The sequence below is a fragment of the Protomyctophum parallelum genome (assembly GCF_964188405.1).
Source record: "Protomyctophum parallelum genome assembly, chromosome: 14".
Classification (NCBI taxonomy): domain Eukaryota; kingdom Metazoa; phylum Chordata; class Actinopteri; order Myctophiformes; family Myctophidae; genus Protomyctophum; species Protomyctophum parallelum.
Window position 1 is genome coordinate 50,147,637 of NC_139709.1, and position 21,684 is coordinate 50,169,320.

At 43.8% G+C, this 21,684-nt stretch overlaps 2 protein-coding genes across 2 annotated transcripts in view; both read right to left on the reverse strand.

Moving 5' to 3' along the window:
• LOC310870334 (receptor-interacting serine/threonine-protein kinase 2-like) overlaps window positions 1-21,684 on the reverse strand; it is a 76,379-nt gene continuing 54,695 nt past the window's right edge. Inside the window, exon 6 of the mRNA XM_083781517.1 lies at window positions 1-61. The gene's annotated coding sequence lies outside the window, so the exon portion shown is untranslated. The remainder of the gene's footprint in view (window positions 62-21,684) is intronic.
• On the reverse strand, window positions 323-4,209 carry LOC310871377 (receptor-interacting serine/threonine-protein kinase 4-like; the record flags this gene model as incomplete). Its single annotated transcript, XM_083782862.1, has 3 exons — window positions 323-379; window positions 997-1,146; window positions 4,111-4,209. 3 exons carry the CDS (start codon window positions 4,207-4,209, stop codon window positions 323-325), a joined length of 306 nt encoding a protein of 101 aa, XP_083638988.1.

Here is a 21,684-nt window from a genome sequence, read left to right on the forward strand (position 1 = left end):
CTGCAAACGAAGGTCTCTTGTTGGGCTCAGAGTCCCAGCATCTCTGCATGAATAGATTTACCTGCAAACGAAGGCCTCTTGTTGGGCTCAGAGTCCCAGCATCTCTGCATGAGCTCCACTAGATCTTCTAATCCAGCTGCTTTCTGGACATCGATTTTACAAAGATCTGGTCTCGCTCCCCTCTCGCAAATGTGGAACTCCAACATGGTCCGACCCACCCCTACATAAAATAGAGGAACATTTTATTACGTGTGTGTGTGTGTGTGTGTGCGTGCGTGCGTGTGTGTGTGTGTGTGTGTGTGTGTGTGCGCGCGCAAATAGTTTACCAGCTGGATAGGGACTCTCTCCAGTGAGAATGGTCCAGAGAAGTATGCCGTAGCTAATAAAAAGACGGGAAACATCCAAGCATTAGAAAGAGGTTTTCACACTATAAAAACTTCATTGTATTTATGACTGATGTAGTAGCAACAGAATTCACCTGTAACATCATAGTGAACATGGTGGTAAGTATCTAGATATAGTTAGTCACCTGTAAACATCATAGTGAACATGGTGGTATGTATCTAGATATAGTTAGTCACCTGTAAACATCGTAGGAGCGAACACGGCGGTATGTCGGTCCAAAACCCTCAGGGGGGGTGTAGGAGGCAGTGCCTCCTTTGTTTGTATGGTTGGTCGACTTGACACTGTTGGTCACCGTAGACAGGCCAAAATCTCTTCTCCACTAGTCCCTCCCTGACATTTAGTTCTACTGGATCTCTTCTCCACTAGTCCCTCCCTGACATTTAGTTCTACTGGATCTCTTCTCCACTAGTCCCTCCCTGACATTTAGTTCTACTGGATCTCTTCTCCACTAGTCCCTCCCTGACATTTAGTTCTACTTGATCTCTCCTCCACTAGTCCCTCCCTGACATTTAGTTCTACTGGATCTCTTCTCCACTAGTCCCTCCCTGACATTTAGTTCTGCTGGATGTATAATTATTGTATATTGTGTACCTTGGCATTGAAGTCGGCATCCAGCAGGATATTGGCTGGTTTCAGGTCCATGTGCACAAGGTTCTTCTTACAGTGGAGGAAGTCCATGGCTAGCGCCACCTGGTGGGCTAGACGGAACGCCAGGGGCCAGGGTGGAGGTTTAGACTGGGTCTGTAGAAAGGTTAAGAATAGTTTTGGATTTAGTGTTAGCTTTAGTTCTTTGTTATTATCCACCCCCAGCAGCAGGATTCATAACGGTCAGAGTAAGTAGGCCTGTCGTGTACTAGGGCAGTGGTTCCCAAACTTTTCTGGCCATGCACCCCCTGTTACCTCCTGACCTAGCTGACGCACCCCCACATGGAAATAAAAATTGCATAAGCTATATAGAGACATATATTTCCTATATGCACATAATATGAACCTGAATATGGCATATATAATGCAGCATAGGCTATATTATACATATAGGCCTACTTGCCACAATATGTTTATATATTTTAAATAAAACCATAGCACCACCATTAGCCTTTTCATGTCACGCACCCCCTAGAAGGTTCTTGCATACCATCTCATCTCAAATGCGCACTGTTTAACTCCCGTTCTCTCAACCTCAAGGAATCCATTATCAATAACTACATCTGGATTTTATATTCATCACTGAAACCTGGCAAAAACCTCAGGAATACATCACACTTAACAAATCTACCCCCTCCGGCTATTCCTATATGGGCAATCCTCGCCTGGACGGACGTGCCGGTGGTGGTATTGCTGTCATCCACCGGCTTAACATCAAATTAACCAAAATCCCCATCCAGGCCCCACCATCATTCGAATCCCTCACTTTCAAACTATCCGGCCCCAAACCCCTGGTCATCGCAGTCATATTAAGCCCAACCCATCTTTTCTCTCCGACCTATCAGGATTTCTCACACAACTGTGTTCCATATCCCCATCTGTCACACTCCTGGGTGACTTCAATTTCCACGTGGAAAAATCCACTTGCACAGCTGCTTCCGAATTTATGGACATCCTGACACTGTTCAATTTCACTCAACACATCGATTTCCCCACCCATGTTAAAGGCCATACCCTCGACCTAGTCTGCTCCACCAACTCCAGTATCAGCCAAATATCTAGCACCAATTTTGGTGCCACCATCTCAGATCACTTTGCCATAGACTTCCACATTGACACCCCCACCCCCCACGAGAAGCTAAAACGCACCATAAAGTTCCGGAAGTTAAAATCCATCAAACCCTTGTCTCTCTCCGTATCCCTCTCTGACGCCATCTCCATCTCCTGTTTCGTTACCCCTTCCCTAAAACTTGCCTCCACTTGCCTCCATCACATCGATCCATCACACCTCGACCCTGACTACCCCAATAACTATCGGCCCATCTCAAACCTCCCATTTCTGTCAAAAATTCTGGAACGAGTCGTCACAAACCAAATCACTGCATACCTGGAAACAAACCACCTATATGAACAATTTCAATCCGGCTTCCGCACCAAACACAGCACTGAAACTGCCCTCCTCAGAGTCACCAACGATCTCCTGCTATCTGCTGACACCGGTTCACTCAACATCCTCATCCTCCTTGACCTCAGTGCCGCCTTCGACACCATTCACCACTCCATACTCATCTCACGCCTCAAATCCACCCTCGGAATCACTGACACTGCCCTCTCCTGGTTCCAATCATATCTCACTGACAGACAGCATTTTATTTCCATCAATAACTGCCAATCACTCACATCACCTGTCACCCACGGCGTCCCCCAAGGTTCAGTACTTGGTCCCCTCCTCTTCATCTCTACATGCTCCCCCTGGCCAGATACTCCGCACTCATGGTCTCCGCTTCCACTGTTATGCCGATGACACTCAACTGTATCTCCCCGCCAAAACCATCACCGCCATCACCCACTCCACTCTCACCTCCTGCCTGACTGACATCAAAACATGGATGCAAACAAACTTCCTAAAACTCAACTGCAATAAATCTGAAATCCTCATCATTGGCCCTGACTCACTCACCCCGCTCCTCCCATGACTTCTCCCTCACCATTGATGGCTCCACTGTCACCCCTCCACCCGAGTCCGCAACCTTGGTGTCATCCTTGACCCCACCCTCTCCTTCCAGCCCCATGTCAACCAGATCACCAAAACCGCCTTTTTCCACCTCCGTAACATTGCCCGCCTTCGTCCCAAGCTATCCACACGGCCGCTGAAACACTCATTCATGCCTTCATCACATCCAGACTCGACTACTGCAATAGCCTCCTGTATGGCGTCACCACCAAGGGTCCTCAAAAAACTACAATATGTTCAAAATTCCGCCGCCCACCTACTCACCAGAACCAGATCCAGGGACCACATCACACCCATCCTCCGCGAACTCCACTGGCTCCCAGTCAAGTCCAGAATTGAATTCAAAATACTCACCATCACCTACAAAACCCTCAACAACCAGGCCCCCTCTAAGTCTCTGAACTCATCTACCGCCATGTCCCCTCCCGCTCCCTCAGGTCAAGCACTGCCAACCAACTGGAACCCCACAGATCCAACAAACGGACATGGGGAGACAGGGCCTTCGCAGTGGCTGCCCCTTCTCTTTGGAACTCACTCCAACCCACATCAGAGCTGAAATGTTCAAAAGCACACTCAAAACGCACCTTTTCAAACTGGCTTTCCCTACATAACCCCCCCCCCCCCCCCCCCCCACACACACACACCCTTCTTGTTTGCTCCTCTTTTGATTTTTATTTCTAGTTTTTAACCTTTTTAAACCTTTTAATTTGTTTTCTAATACATATGTCTGTACTTCTTTCTGTAAAGCGACTTTGGGTACCTAGAAAAGCGCTATATAAATCGTATATATTATTATTATTATTAATGCGCACCACAAGGGGTGCACGCACCACAGTTTGGGAACCACCAAAAAAATTTAAAAAATGTAAAGGAAAAAACTAAAACAAAGGACATTGTGTCTATCATTTCAAACAATTTGTAAACACACTTTCAGTTATTTAACGTCTTTGTTTTTTTATTCTAGTTTTGATTTAGTTCAGTTGACGAAGATGCGTTTTCAGTTTTAGTTGTGGTTATTTAGTTAGTTTCAGTTGAATTATAAAGACCTTGGTGAGCAGAAAGGACTCCAGGCAGCCTCCCTCCATCAGCTCCATCACTATACCCTGCTTCTCTTTGCCCATCATGGGGGGCCGGCCGCGGTACATCCATAGACCCTGGGAACAAACTGCTCTGCATCTTCCATGTGTCTTGCTTCGAGACACAAGGCAGCATACAACGTACCAGAGCTGCAGTACGGGGTCAGTTTAGGAGGGGGAAAGACAGCAGTTAGAACCCAAAATGTTATAATAATATATAATGTTATAATTATGTAAAACTGACTAAGATCATGAATAAAATAATAGTGTGAATGAAGATAATTATCAATAGATACATTATGTAGCTCATTGTCATCATACCTGTCATCATGATTAAGCAGCTTTATGGCCACTTTGCCCAGGAGCTTGTGTGTGGCCTTAAGGACCAACCCAAAGCTCCCTGAGCCATGAATTCCCAGTCCTCCAGACTGTCGTCTCCAATTGGCCCTTTGCCACTCTCTGCCATCTCTCACCGAAATCTAGAGGGAGACAAAGTACAGGAAAATGTATGTGTCCAAGTGTCCAAACTATATCATTCTATCATTCAAATACAGTATATTTATAGTACTTTATAGCAGACTAAGTTCCTTTTGACACATTTAAAGTTATGAGAACCATGAATATTCATGCATAGCATAACCTCCATATTGTCTACACGTGCTCCAGCCTGCAGCTGGCCAGATGCAGCCAGCGCAAATTATGGAATACTTTTTTGTTGTGTTTGGGTCAATGTATTAAATTATGTTAGGTAGCCATGTAATAATAATAATAATAATAATACACTTATACAGAGTTAACCCCTTCTGGTGTTTTAAGCATTATGTACTTTAGCTGTTGAAAAATAGCAGATCTACATGCTCGTAGTTCTACGAGCTTGTAGATCTGCTATATTTTAAATGAATCGTTAAAATGTGGCGCAAATCTTTTAATATATATTCTTGCTTAATCGCATCTTGCTTTCTCGCTTAATCGCATAAAAAAAACGGTTGCTCTGAAAGAATATATATTCAAAGATTTGCGCCACATTTTAACGATTTTTTCAAAAATAGCAGATCTACACGCACTGGAACAACATATTATCAGATGGGGGGTCCCTGGAACTACATATTATCAGATGGGGGTCCCTGGAACAACATATTATCAGATGGGGGTCCCTGGAACAACATATTTTCAGATGGGGGTCCCTGGAACAACATATTTACAGATGGAGGGGTCCCTGGAACAACATATTATCAGATGGGGGGCCCTGGAACAACATATTATCAGATGGGGGGCCCTGGAACAACATATTATCAGATGGGGGTCCCTGGAACAACCTATTTTCAGATGGGGGTCCCTGGAACAATTAACATATTATCAGATGGGGGTCCCTGGAACAACATATTATCAGATGGGGGTCCCTGGAACAACATATTTTCAGATGGGGGTCCCTGGAACAACATATTTACAGATGGAGGGGTCCCTGGAACAACATATTATCAGATGGGGGTCCCTGGAACAACATATCAGATGGGGGGCCCTGGAACAACATATTATCAGATGGGGGTCCCTGGAATAACCTATTTTCAGATGGGGGTCCCTGGAACAATTAACATATTATCAGTTGGGGGTCCCTGGAACAACATATTTTCAGATGGGGGTCCCTGGAACAACATATTTACAGATGGAGGGGTCCCTGGAACAACATATTATCAGATGGGGGGCCCTGGAACAACATATTATCAGATGGGGGTCCCTGGAATAACCTATTTTCAGATGGGGGTCCCTGGAACAATTAACATATTATCAGATGGGGGTCCCTGGAACAACATATTTTCAGATGGGGATCCCTGGAACAACATATTTACAGATGGAGGGGTCCCTGGAACAACATATTATCAGATGGGGGGCCCTGGAACAACATATTATCAGATGGGGGGCCCTGGAACAACATATTATCAGATGGGGGTCCCTGGAACAACCTATTTTCAGATGGGGGTCCCTGGAACAATTAACATATTATCAGATGGGGGTCCCTGGAACAACATATTATCAGATGGGGGTCCCTGGAACAACATATTTTCAGATGGGGGTCCCTGGAACAACATATTTACAGATGGAGGTGTCCCTGGAACAACATATTATCAGATGGGGGGCCCTGGAACAACATATTATCAGATGGGGGGCCCTGGAACAACATATTATCAGATGGGGGTCCCTGGAACAACCTATTTTCAGATGGGGGTCCCTGGAACAATTAACATATTATCAGATGGGGGTCCCTGGAACAACATATTTTCAGATGGGGGTCCCTGAACAACATATTTACAGATGGAGGGGTCCCTGGAACAACATATTATCAGATGGGGGTCCCTGGAACAACATATCAGATGGGGGGCCCTGGAACAACATATTATCAGATGGGGGTCACTGGAATAACCTATTTTCAGATGGGGGTCCCTGGAACAATTAACATATTATCAGATGGGGGTCCCTGGAACAACATATTTTCAGATGGGGGTCCCTGGAACAACATATTTACAGATGGAGGGGTCCCTGGAACAACATATTATCAGATGGGGGGCCCTGGAACAACATATTATCAGATGGGGGTCCCTGGAATAACCTATTTTCAGATGGGGGTCCCTGGAACAATTAACATATTATCAGATGGGGGTCCCTGGAACAACATATTTTCAGATGGGGATCCCTGGAACAACATATTTACAGATGGAGGGGTCCCTGGAACAACATATTATCAGATGGGGGGCCCTGGAACAACATATTATCAGATGGGGGGCCCTGGAACAACATATTATCAGATGGGGGTCCCTGGAACAACCTATTTTCAGATTGGGGTCCCTGGAACAATTAACATATTATCAGATGGGGGGCCCTGGAACAACATATTATCAGATGGGGGTCCCTGGAATAACCTATTTTCAGATGGGGGTCCCTGGAACAATTAACATATTATCAGATGGGGGTCCCTGGAACAACATATTTTCAGATGGGGATCCCTGGAACAACATATTTACAGATGGAGGGGTCCCTGGAACAACATATTATCAGATGGGGGTCCCTGGAACAACATATTATCAGATGGGGGTCCCTGGAACAACATATTTTCAGATGGGGGTCCCTGGAACAACCTATTTTCAGATGGGGGTCCCTGGAACAATTAACATATTATCAGATGGGGGTCCCTGGAACAACATATTTTCAGATGGGGGTCCCTGGAACAACATATTTACAGATGGAGGGGTCCCTGGAACAACATATTATCAGATGGGGGTCCCTGGAACAACATATCAGATGGGGGGGGGTCCCTGGAACAACATATTTTCAGATGGGGGGGTCCCTGGAACAACATATTTTCAGATGGGGGTCCCTGGAACAACATATTATCAGATGGGGGTCCCTGGAACAACATATTTTCAGATGGGGGTCCCTGGAACAACCTATTTTCAGATGGGGGTCCCTGGAACAATTAACATATTATCAGATGGGGGTCCCTGGAACAACATATCAGATGGGGGGGGGGTCCCTGTCGAGAGGAGTTACACATAGTTGCATCTCGTTGCAACCACAGTGACCCTTGCATGTTGTAGCAAGTGTGGTTTGGGCTTCCACTTTAGAATCTGCCTCACAAGGCCGCACGCACGCACGCACGCACACACGCACACACACACACGCACACACGCACTGGGGGGGGGGGGGGGGGGGGGGTAGTACATGATGTAACTGTAGCTCTGTGTAGAGAGAACAGCGCAACAGGATGTGATCACCGAGGGACAACATCATGGCTCAACAGGAAGTGAACACAGTCACAAAGAAGGCTGCTGCACATCTTGTTCAGCAACGACAACATGACAGAAGTGAAAGTAAAGTAGGAGAAAAATGGCTTCTATAAGTTTTATGGAAAAACTTCCAAAAAGAGCCCACACATGTTGCTCTATGATCTGTAGAACTTTACCCAACATGGATTCCCCATTTTCACCTGAGATCAGATTCTAAAAAGGTCTTCTACATCCTGACAGTTTTCTGAAAAAGCTATGTTTCTATATGTCAGTGGTTCTTCAATTTTTCTAAAATTTTTTGTAGGTCTGCTATTTTTCAATAGCTAAAGCATAACATAATGCTAACACCAAAAGGGGTTCCCGCCCGAAATGGGCTAAAGAGCCACATATTGGTCTATAATCTGTAACTTTAGCCAACATGGATTCAGTCCTTAATGAGTTAAAATGTCATCAACACCAAACTAAAGTGATGTGGGTCAACTCAGTGTACAAGTTTACATTCACTAGCTCTATAGTTTGTTGTCCTTACAGTGCAAACAGGTATCTATACATTTATTAGATCTATAGTTTGTTGTCCTACCTTACAGTGTCAGCCGGTGTCTCAGGAGGTCTGTTGTGTCTGTTGTGTTGTTCAGTCACAGGAGAATGTCTTGATGTCTGTCTGTCAGCACAGATGGGAGCCTAACTGTATGGAGGAGAGAGAGAGAGAGAGAGAGAGGGGGGGGGGGGGGGAGGAGGAGGGGTGACAGAGAGAGAGAGAGAGAGAGAGAGAGAGAGACAGAGAGAGAGAGAGAGAGAGAGAGAGAGAGAGAGAGAGAGAGAGAGAGAGAGAGAGAGAAGAGAGAGAGAGGGGGGGGGAGGGGTGACAGAGAGAGAGAGAGAGAGAGAGAGAGAGAGAGAGGGGGGGAGAGAGGGGTGAGAGAGAGAGAGAAGAGAGAGAGAGGGGGGGGAGGGGAGGGGAGGGGTGACAGAGAGAGAGAGAGAGAGAGAGAGAGGGGGGGGGGGGGGGGGGAGGGGAGGGGAGGGTGACACAGCAACAGCCATTGTAACCAACCAGAATCTCAACTGAGAATACATGTTCAAACCTGTCACCCTGCACTGCTGTTTCATAGACATTCAAAGACAAGCACTTATACCTGTTGAGACATGGTCTCAATCTGTGGGACGCCTGAAAAGTCCTGGCAACGAGGCACTGTCCACGCCAAGGGGGACATCTGGTCACCCTACGTCTGTCTGCACTGTAAATGGTGCATTTATATAGCGCCTTTATCCAAGGCGCTTTACATATAATGTGCATTACATTCACCCATTCACACACACACACACACACACACACACACACACACACACACACAACACCTTTACAGAGATTGTACATTACATTCACCCATTCACACACACATTCACACACCTTTACATAGATTGTGCATTACATTCACCCATTCACACACACACACACACACACACACACACACACACACACACACACACACACACACACACACACACACACACACACACACACACACACACACACACACCTTTACAGAGATTGTACATTACATTCACCCATTCACACACACATTCATACACCTTTACATAGATTGTGCATTACATTCAACCATTCACACACACATTCATACACCTTTACATAGATTGTGCATTACATTCACCCATTCACACACACATTCATACACCTTTACATAGATTGTGCATTACATTCACCCATTCACACACACATTCACACACCTTTACATAGATTGTGCATTACATTCACCCATTCACACACACATTCACACACCTTTACATAGACTGTGCATTACATTCACCCATTCACACACACATTCATACATTACATAGATTGTGCATTACATTCACCCATTCACACACACATTCACACACCTTTACATAGACTGTGCATTACATTCACCCATTCACACACACATTCATACAACTTTACATAGATTGTGCATTACATTCACCCATTCACACACACATTCACACACCTTTACATAGACTGTGCATTACATTCACCCATTCACACACACATTCATACACCTTTACATAGACTGTGCATTACATTCACCCATTCACACACACATTCATACAACTTTACATAGACTGTGCATTACATTCACCCATTCACACAGACATTCATACACCTTTACATAGACTGTGCATTACATTCACCCATTCACACACACATTCATACAACTTTACATAGACTGTGCATTACATTCAGCCATTCACACACACATTCATACACCTTTACATAGATTGTGCATTACATTCACCCATTCACACACACATTCACACACCTTTACATAGATTGTGCATTACATTCACCCATTCACACACACATTCACACACCTTTACATAGACTGTGCATTACATTCACCCATTCACACACACATTCATACACCTTTACATAGATTGTGCATTACATTCATCCATTCACACACACATTCATACACCTTTACATAGACTGTGCATTACATTCAGCCATTCACACACACATTCATACACCTTTACATATAGACTGTGCATTACATTCACCCATTCATACACCGATTGCAGCAGAAGCCATGCAAGGCACCAACCAGCACATCGGGAGCAATTTGGGGTTCAGTGTCTTTGCTCAAGGACACTTCGACATGTAGACAGGAGGAGGAGCCAGGATTCGAACCGCCGAGGCGCCGACCCATGGATCATTGGACGACCTGCTCTACCTCCTGAGCCCTGATTGGACGACCTGCTCTACCTCCTGAGCCACAGTCGCCCCTAACTATCAATCAAGGCAGAAAGCCAAAAACGGAAAAAGAAAGATCTGCTATTTTCAAATGTATATGGAGCTGATGTGGTTAATGTATATTTTCTAATAATAATCTGCAAAGAAAAGTGACTAAAGGTTTCAAACAAATGTAGTGGATTAAAAATACAATATTTGCCTCTGAAATGTATAGTGGAATTGGGCCCTTGCTCAATTCCCCCTTCCCCCTGGCCCTTAGTCCAGGAGCAACATGGAGTTCAGATTTTACAGAGGCCAGTTTCGAATTGCAGCCATCCGTAGGTGCCCTTTGAGAGCGGTTTTGAAGGAGTCAAGGGATTCACATGTCTTAATGACTGTTGGTAGGGCGTTCCACATTTTGGTGGCATAGGAGCGAAAATAATGTAGTCCCTTGTTTGTGCCGAATCTGGGTTGTACATGGTTTGTTGCACTCCCTCTGGTGTTGTGGGTGTGGACTTCGTTTTCATTAAGGAAGTATTTGGACAGGTACATGGGTATCTTGGTGGTGTATTGAATCTTGTGGACCAGACCCATTGCAAGATGCTGTACTCTGTCGTCGACCCTAAGCCATCCCAGCCTGTCAAAGTGGGCAGGGGTGAGGTGGGTTCGGGGGGTGAGGCCAAGTAGGAGCCTGACCAGTTTGTTTTGGGAGGTCTGGAGCCTTGTTTTAAGGGCCTTTGAGGTGCTGTGGTACCAAGAAGTGGATGCATAGTCAAAGAAACCTTGTACGAGGGCTCCTGTTAAGGTCTTCAAGGTGTTTTTGTTGACCAGTGAGGAGATCCTGTAAAGGAAGCTTGTTCTTTGATTGACTTTTTTGATTACGTTGGTGGCCATTTTATCACCGGAAAGATTAGCCTCCAGGATGGAACCTAGGTAGGTAATTTCATCTTTTCGTGTGATACTATTGTCACCCACTCTAACAAAGAAGCCTTGCTGAGATTACTATTAGATCCGAAGAGAATGGATTCTGAGAATGGTCTTCTGTCCTACCAGAGAGCAACATGGAGTCCACCGTACGGTCTTCGCAGATTTGCGTCTGGCCACTGAGAGCACTTCTATGTTTTACTGGCAGGCGAGCGAAGGCCAAGGAATTTTCACTGATCATTGCAACGGTTCACAAGATTAGCCCCGGGCAGACATGAGGCAGGCAGACAGGCAGGCAGACAGACAGACAGACAGACAGACAGACAGGCAGACAGACAGACAGACAGACAGGCAGGCAGGCAGGCAGTGTATATCTATACAGTATGATATGTATATGTATATATATATATATATATACATATATGATATATATGATAACAGTGCCTCTCACTTCACACGGGTGTGATTTGTTTATACTGTGCGTCGTGGTCGATCTATCATAATCTAGCTCTATGTTCTCCACACGGTCATGTGACTGCTTTTCTCTGGTCACACTCACTGTTGCCATGTCCGTTTATTATAAGCGACTTTGGGCTTGTTTTTTCCTTTAAAGTTGCCTGTAAATTATAGATGGTTGCAGCTTTTGTTTCTAAAGTGTAGTTGTTTATTTGGTCCTGTTTCTAAAGTGTAGTTGTTTATTTGGTCTTGTTTCTAAAGTGTAGTTGTTTATTTGGTCTTGTTTCTAAAGTGTAATTGTTTATTTGGTCTTGTTTGTTTATTTGGTCTTGTTTCTAAAGTGTAGTTGTCTATTTGGTCTAGTTTCTAAAGTGTAGTTGTTTATTGTCTCCACCAGGCCGAAGGCCTAGGGGGAGAGTATGTTTTGCACTCCGTCCGTCCGTCCGTGTGTCCGTCCGTCTGTCCGTCCGTCCGTCCGTCCGTCCGTCCGTTAGCAGCTAATCTCGGCCACCGTTAACCCGGTCAATGCCAAATTTTGCACACACACTCCCTGATGCCAACGATGAACCTCTGCCCCAAACTTTCCAGAACGGCCTGTTATAGCGCCACCAGGAGGCCGCTTTGTGCAAAACAAGTTTTTGCACAGTACACCTACAGATTTTGTCCAAACATCACGCAAATTGGTACACAGTCTCTCTACAGCCATTCAACGAAACCGGTCTTTCAGATTTCTCACACTCCATCCTGATTGGTTAAGATTGGCTTCCAAAGTTCACAGGAGTGCTCAGTTTCAAACAAAATACTGCAAATCATGAACACATCGCGTGATTTCCGTGAAATTGTGCACCCACATTCCCACTAGGCTGAGGACAAAATGCCACATGAACAATTTCAACTCAGCCTCAAGGTGGCGCTATAACTGGCCAAAAAGTGTTTTTACCTCTAACTGCACGGATCTGTGGATAACTTTGTATGCCAACTCCCTAGAGGCCAAGGAAAAACCTTTGTCTGGAATTTTTCACATCTGCTCTTTATAGCGCCACCAGGAGGCCGACATATGTAAAACACATTTTCTATTATTACTCCTTCAGATTTTATCCCAATTTCACGCAAATCGCTACACATGATCTCCATAGTCATGTGATCAAGACAGGTTTGTTTGATTTCTCATATTCCATCCTGATTGGCCACGATTGGCTCCTACAGTTTTCAGGAGTAGCAAATGGCCACAACTCCTCAACGCAGCGTCCGATTGCAATGAAACTGTGCATGCATATTCCCACTAGGCTGAGGAAGAATCCTGGTGGAGACCTGTGCCGATTGGCACTTTATCTAGTTTGGTTCTTGTTTCTAAAGTGTAGTTGTTTATTTGGTCTTGTTTCTAAAGTGTAGTTGTTTATTTGGTCTTGTTTCTAAAGTGTAGTTGTTTATTTGGTCTTGTTTCTAAAGTGTAGTTGTCTATTTGGTCTTGTTTCTAAAGTGTAGTTGTTTATTTGGTCTAGTTTCTAAAGTGTAGTTGTCTATTTTGTCTTGTTTCTAAAGTGTAGTTGTCTATTTGGTCTTGTTTCTAAAGTGTAGTTGTCTATTTGGTCTTGTTTCTAAAGTGTAGTTGTTTATTTGGTCTTGTTTCTAAAGTGTAGTTGTTTATTTGGTCTTGTTTCTAAAGTGTAGTACAATTTACAATTTACAATTTAGGCATTTAGCAGACGCTCTTAATCCAGAGCGACTTACATTTAAGCAAGAACAAAAGCATGGGAATACATCACATAAAAGCATTTATCAATATCATGAAACATGCGTAAGCTAAGAAAGTAACAGTGGAATATCTATATAATGAAACTATACATACACTATACATATAAACTATACATATTTACTACTATGCTATACATATGTACTATGGCGTGCTATAACTATATACAATACAATTATAGTGCTGTCTACATAACATGCTATAAGTCTGTGTCAAATGCTATCTAAGCCAACAGAAATGCTATCTAAGGGGTTAGGGTAAGTGCTATGGGCCATGATGGAGTCTGAAAAGGTGGGTTTTCAGGCTACGGCGGAAGATTGGGAGTGATGCTGCAGTTCTGACTGCAATGGGAAGTGCATTCCACAGTTTTGGAGCCAGAAGGGAGAAGAGTTTGGGACGTGTGGAGCGTTGGCCCGGCGTTTTTAGTGAGGGTACTTCCAGTTTCCCTGCGTTGGCTGATCTGAGTGCGCGGGAGGGTTTGTAGGGTTCAATCATACTTGTAAGATATGGGGGAGCCATACCTTTGGTTGCTTTGAATGCCAGCATCAGAGTTTTGTATTCTGTGCGGGCAGCGACCGGGAGCCAGTGGAGGGAGCGGAGCAGGGGGGAGACATGTGAGAATTTTGGCTGGTTGAAGACCAAGCGAGCTGCTGCATTTTGGATCAGCTGGAGAGGCTTAAGTGCACATGCTGGTAGGCCAGTAAGGAGGGAGTTACAATACTCGAGTTTTGACAAGACTGTTGTCTGGATTAGGAGCTGGGCTGATTCCTGGGTGAGGAACGGTCTAATTCGTCGTATGTTATAGAGTGTGAACCTACATGATCGAGTGACAGCTGTGATGTGAGCTTTGAACGAGAGCTGACTATCCAGGACAACACCAAGATTCCTGGCTGTTGGGACAGACGTTACCAGGGCGTTGTCTACGGAAATAGTTAGCTCCCGCATAGGGCAGGACTTAGCTGGGAAGAAGAGAAGCTCAGTCTTGTCTGGGTTCAGCTTGAGGTGGTTGGAGGACATCCACTGTGAGATGTCAGCCAGGCATGCAGTGATGCGCTCTTCCACCTGAGTGGCAGAGGGGGGAAAGGATAGGAACAGCTGTGTGTCATCGGCGTAGCAGTGATAGGATATATTGTGAGCAGAGATGATAGTGCCAAGGGATTTAGTGTACAGTGAGAAAAGGAGGGGACCAAGTACAGATCCCTGTGGGACCCCAGTTTGGAGGGTTCGGGGGGATGATAACAGACCTTTCCAGGAAACCTGGTAGGTCCGGTCGGTGAGGTAGGAGGAGAACCACTTTAGTGCCGTTCCACCGATGCCTAGCTCCGCTAGGGTGTCTAGGAGCAGCTGGTGGTTCACTGTGTCAAATGCTGCTGATAGGTCTAGGAGAATCAGTACTGCAGAGTGGGAAGCAGCTTGGGCAGCATGCAGTGCTTCTGTGACTGCCAGCAGGGCAGTTTCTGTGGAGTGGGCTTTCTTGAATCCGGACTGGTTGGGATCCAGCAGGTTGTTCTGTGAGAGATGGAGAGAGAGCTGGTTGGAGACGACACGTTCAATGGTTTTAGAAATAAATGAAAGGAGTGATACCGGTCTGTAGTTCTTGACATCTGAGGAGTCAAGGGTTGGTTTTTTGAGGAGTGGTGTTACTCTGGCTGACTTGAGGGCAGATGGGACGCAGCCTGAGGTTACTGAGGTGTTGATGATGGAGGTGATGAAGGGGAGCAGATCAGGTGCGATGGTCTGGAAGATTGGAGACGGGACAGGGTCAAGAGGACAAGTGGTAGGTCTAGAGGATGTTACTAGTTGTAGAACCTCGTCTGGGGAAAGAGGAGAGAAGGAGGACATGCATGGTATGTTGGGGTTGGTGTTGGTTGAGTCAGATGCCACACACACACACACACACACACACACACACAGGCTCGGAACTTCGGAAGTGGTGGAAGCCAAGGCAACGTGTGCATTAAGCTGTGGAACCTGCCTGATGCATGCGGCGCAAAATTGTATAGGCCACTGTTTGTTGTGTTGCGGCGGTAGCTAGAGGAAGCATGCCAGTGGGGTAACAGCGAGAACGGTGGCCTGTGATGCAGGTGTCGCGGAGGCGGAGGTTGCGCATTTTAATTAACTAATAAAGTAATTATTAATGTTACATTTGTGAAATGGAAAAAGGCGCTTACGACCTCCATAATATTATGCTCAATGCCTGTGTGAAAAGTGAGAGTGATTGGTGCAGGAGCTACGACAGTGTTTCTGACACAGACAGACATTCATTCAGACATTGAGTTAATTATAGTTTGATGATGATGATTTGATTTGATGATGAGCAAGGTATACACTTTCATGTAATGACATTTACATAAATTAATAATGCATAATTATGAAATTGGTATGCTTTAGCCTTTATGCAAGTCATTCTCACCTTGTGAAGTTTCTAATCTGTGAGTCAGCCTTCAAATCGATGTAGCCCAAACCTACATTTCAGTGACAACTTCAAGTCCTCCACCCGTTTCTTCAGTCGAGTGATTTCATCCTTCATCTCATCCCTCTCACTCGATGCCAGGCCAACAGCGGCAGGTTCAGGGGCTGTGCAGTAGTCGTGGTCACAACAAGGCACTTTTATCGCAGTTTCAGCATCACCATCCACGCCTCTGACAGTCTGATCTGGGCTGTTAGTGGGTCTTTCTCTCCTCTGCCAAACACTAACGCGTTGACGGACTTCATATCCATTCCACTAGAACACAGGCAAGGCCCCCTTTCTAAGCCAATGAAGTCCACCTGGAGTCTATCACGTTCTTTAATAAAGTGCCTACTATAGCACCGAGGAGTGACGGTGAAGCTTGCATATCTATGCCATCAGATGCCAAGAATATGACGTATGACCCCTTCCCCCAATATTAAGCATCATCATTCAACCTCTGTTATTTGTCCAAAGTCTGCCATAAAATAGTTAACGGTAGGCTACTTACTCATGCTTTATCCTCAGGACGGCGCGCCATACATCGATCCACTGAAGTGACATGAACTTGAAATAACTGGGCTGAATGAGAACAGCATGTGATACTGTAGGCCTACGTGTAGTGTACAATTAATCTAAAATGTACCTTTGCATACTTCATATTCATATTTTATAGAAAAAAATGTAGTCAGATATATTATATTCATATAGTATTTCTTCAACAGTGAAAGTTAATTATTATATTACAATATTTTGGCTATGAAGAGAAAACACTTTTTATCTCCTCAAGTGGTCCCTGGACCACTGGTTGAAAACCACTGCTCTAGTGAGAACATAGAAATAGAATATGTTTGCAGCTGATGTGGACATGAAACGAAACATGAAATATGACCCCATATTATGCTACATCAACTAAAAACAAAACAATAGTGACAACAATCCTCATTCCCCATACCTTCTCTTTAAATAGAACATTGTTTCCACCTACTGGACCTGTGCAGTTACTGCACCATGTATCACTCCCAAGCAGAGTTGGACATAATTTCAGTTTTAGTTTAGGCCTACTAAAGAGCTGGTGAATACTCATTCCTTTGTCAATGTGAACTTCAAACAATATGTAGGGTCTTAATAATGCCCGGTATGATCTGTTTACATTCTTACCTTGTCTCTGCATTCTTCCACCAAAGAACATGTTGAAAATATGGGGGACCAATATTGAACAAATGGAAAGTAGTAAAAAAGTGCTTTGGACAAAACCACTTAACTAAATTGGACCCTCAAAATGTCTGCTAAAGCAACTAACTCCACCACCTCTCCCCCTCTCATGGAAGTCATTGACAATATATAAAGTCACACCAACTTTGAGGCAGTATTGCTTTGTTTTCAAAATGAAGGTTCTTAATTTCCTGAAAAATGAACATTTTGGAGTTTCCTCCCGACAGCAGAGATATAGTCCATATAGACGACACCATCAGCGGCTGGCGACATCAAGTCTCAGATGCACGCTGGAGCCACAATGTTCCCATGTTGATCCACATGATTAGAATTATTTTGGCACCCTAGTTTTTGAGGGGTGCTATTCCCTCCGACATCTGGCTTTCGTTATTACATCATGTGGCAGCCAAGTGACGTCATGTGGCAGCCAAATCTATGGACTTTTAACATTAAATGGTTTGAGAAACAAGTTAACTACAGTATAGGGTTGAATAGAATTGACACTGTGACCAATGTGCCGCATGTGGAATGATCAAAATGGTGAATGGGTAAAGAGGCCGTCTGGGAAACCGAAGGTCTCCAGTGCACCCCCTGGCTCTGGTCTATGGGCAATTACTGTGAGCAATTACTGCTTCCCCACATTCTGTATCATGAAAGATGCCTCCTGCTCCTATACAGTGGTGGAAAATGTACTCACATGTTTTACGAAGTAAAAGTACCAACCAGATTGTAGAAATACTCTGTTAAAGTAAGAGTCCAGTCATCAAAATTTACTTGAGTAAAAGTAGCCGAAGTGAGATTGAAGATCTGATCAGAGCTAATAATCAAAATCTACAAAGTAGCTATAACTAAAGTTTTCAAACAATTAAGATCATTTGTATCACTCCCTCAGCTCTTGTTAAAAAATGAATCAGTTGTTCTGCTGGATTTATTGAAACCAACGTTGAACTGGTAACACAAAAATACACAAATGCTGAGACTAACATGGCATAAACCTAATACAGCACATAGGCTAATCATAAATTAAAGAAAATACATACAAAACATTTGTCAAGTGACAGGTGTGCACCTATGTCTATACCGACACCAGACGGCCAAAACAATGGCACTTCCGGCCCAACTTTGACATACATTGAATAGTTCTTAACTTCTTGCATATATGAACAAAAACTGAAATTAAATACAAAACAAATTACAGCAGTTACAATTTGTTACAATTACAGCAGAAATACATTGTGCCCAATAATAGTACAAATTAAATGTGCCTACTTACATTCCACCACTGGCACCTGAATTGATCACAATATAATTTAATAACAGAACACTATTAGTGTTTTGTTATTAAATTATATTACTGGGAGGAAACCTCATAACGTTTTACACTTATTAAATAAGTGTAAAACGTTATGAGGTTTCCTCCCAACAGCAACGATAATGTATGTAGACGAGCAAATCGGCTAACCAATCACATACTGTATTCAGTTCAATGAAAGGAGAAATGAGGTCATAATGTGCCTCAAATATGACATAAATTTGTGGCAACACAAACATTAAATGCCTTTGAAGGGGAAATTGAAGTCATATATATATATGAACCTTTATTGAGAAAGGATATCCCCTTGAGATGTATCATCTCGTTTTCGAGGGGGTCCAGCAACATACAGCAAATACAGAGCAATACATTAGACAGAAACGTTACAACAAGTACATCCATGCATACGTTACAAAACAAAACAGAAAGCTCTCCCAAGCTGGCCGCTCCCACCCCACCTAACCACCCAGAAAATAAGGCACTTAATGCATCATGGTACTCATATAGTGGACATAGATCAAAAATCTAAAATCTAAAATCTAAAACAAACTATTACATATACTGTATGCACATGCAGTAAAATGCTTTGACGACATGAGATAGATACACAATTACAAACGTGCACATGCATAGATGTCAAATCAAGTATGTAAATATGTAGACTAGCAAATCGGCTAACCAATCATATCAATTCAGTTGTTCATGAGCTGATGTATAATGATAAGAGCGCCCCTTACTTCACACAGGTGTTTTTTTTAATGATTTAGTTTAGGTACCCAATGAATAGACCCTTATGTGTCTGGGCCTCAGTGTACTTGAAGAAATTGACTTCCCATTAATCCATTTTGGACGGAAACCCCTTTTGGTGTTTTAAGCATTATGTTATACTTTAGCTATTGGAAAATAGCAGATCTGCCGCAATACGAGCTTGTAGATCTGCCATTTTTGAAAAATTGTGAAAATGTGGCGAAAAATCTTTGACTATATGTTCTTTCAGAGCAAACGTTTTAATTCAAACCTTTGCTTCTGGGGGTGTCCCTGGAACTACATAATTTTCAGATGGGGGTCAGCGGCCAAATACAGATAATTCTGGAGGTCCTTGACATGAAATAGTTTGAGAACCACTGACATAGAAACATGGGTTTTTCAGAAAACTGTCAGGATTTAGAAGGCATTTGTAGAATCATCCTCAGGTCTAAATATGGCTTTTAAGTCAAGCCATTAAGCTATAACTAGACTAAGTTTGAACTTAGTTTGAGGTGGTGCAACTGGCTCCAAGTGCCTAACCTTAAAATACAATCGAATTCTCTCATAGAAGTTCAAGTGCTTAAACTTTACACAAAATGTAATCCTCCCATGAAAGTAGGCTACTAATAAAAGCATTCTGTATTAATCCATACAATTCTATATGTGTAAGGTATGAAATAAAAATGTCTGCCCCAGCGATGGTCATGTTGTCATGGAAGTCTCCAAACACGGTGGGCTGGATGGCCACGCCTCCTCCCCAGTCCACACATCAGCTTGGCTCCTCCTTCCCACTGCTGATGTAGTAAACTGCTCCTCATCCACCTGCACAGAACAGGTTGTGTTTGATGGAGCAACAGGCCAAGTTGGAGGCACCGTAGTTAATGCTGCAGTGGTGGGCGAGTACTTTACCTCTTACCACACCCAGACGCCCCATAGGCAGACGTTGCAAGACGCAACCTAGAGCCTGGCCCCGCAAGACGCCAAGGCCAGTGACCATCACAGGGTTGAAGGGCACCTCAAGCTAGCCCACCAGACGCGAGGCCAACTGACTGGTGACGATGATCAGCACGCAAGACTCCGTCAGTAGAAACCTGCGGGCAAACTAGTTAGTGCAGAAAACAGACAGGCAAACAGACAGACATTACTTTTTTTTGTTGATGCAATACTGGTCAGAATACTGCTCCGTTCTGCTGCTCTGTGGAGAGAAAGGGGGTTTTATTTATTCGTTTTCTCCGACTATTATTACTTGATGTTAAAAGTTAAACCCTATAGAGTAGAGATACAGTGTCAAGTTTCTCTGTGAGGCCTAGCACATGTGGAGGAACAAGATCTATGCCTCCAAGATCCACTTCCTGCTGAAAAGGCACCAAACCAACCTGTAGCAGAGGTCCTTAAGAGCTGCTTGTCATCTTGGAAAACAAATTTATTTTTATCAATCAATTAATGCGACCACTAATGGCAGGTATTATCTACACAGCTTAAAGTAAAAAAAAAACAACTAACTAACCCTTTAATCTTGTTCCATGTTGAGTAGAGCTGGGACTCGATTAAAAAAATGTATCTAATTAATCAGAGGCTTTGCGATTAATTAATCTAGATTAATCGCATTTTAATCGCATATCATTATTTGACCCGAGAACAGTGAGAAAGCAATTTTTTCAAATGGATTTTGGTATACTAGTGAATCAAGGAATAGTGAATACATAAGTTTAAGCAATACAACATTGTTTTTGTAGTAATAGGGGTAATAATTCTTTATTGAATAATTGCACACAACTGTGCTGTAATCCACGCTACCATCGGATAGCCTTTTAAATCCTATTTCCAATCCACGGGGACAAGCAAAGTGATCTCAGCGGCTTCCCCCAGTCTGGTGAACTGTCTGCGGTTTCTGGTGGTGTTATTGTCTGAAGAGGACACGGACACTTGGTGCGCAGGTCCGTCTCAAAACTGTCCAGTGACAACGTTCCGCGATAAAAATTCGTTAATTTTTTGAATGCATTAATTCTTCTGTAGTTAATTAATCGTAATTAATCGCAATTAGTCCCGGCCCTAATGTTGAGACATGCCAGTAAATGCAAAGGTGTATGACAGTATGGGCCTGTTAGAGTCTGTTCTGTACAGCATTCAGTAAAGGGCAAGCCAAGGCCACAAAGCCTCAGGAGTCAGTACAAGCTAGCC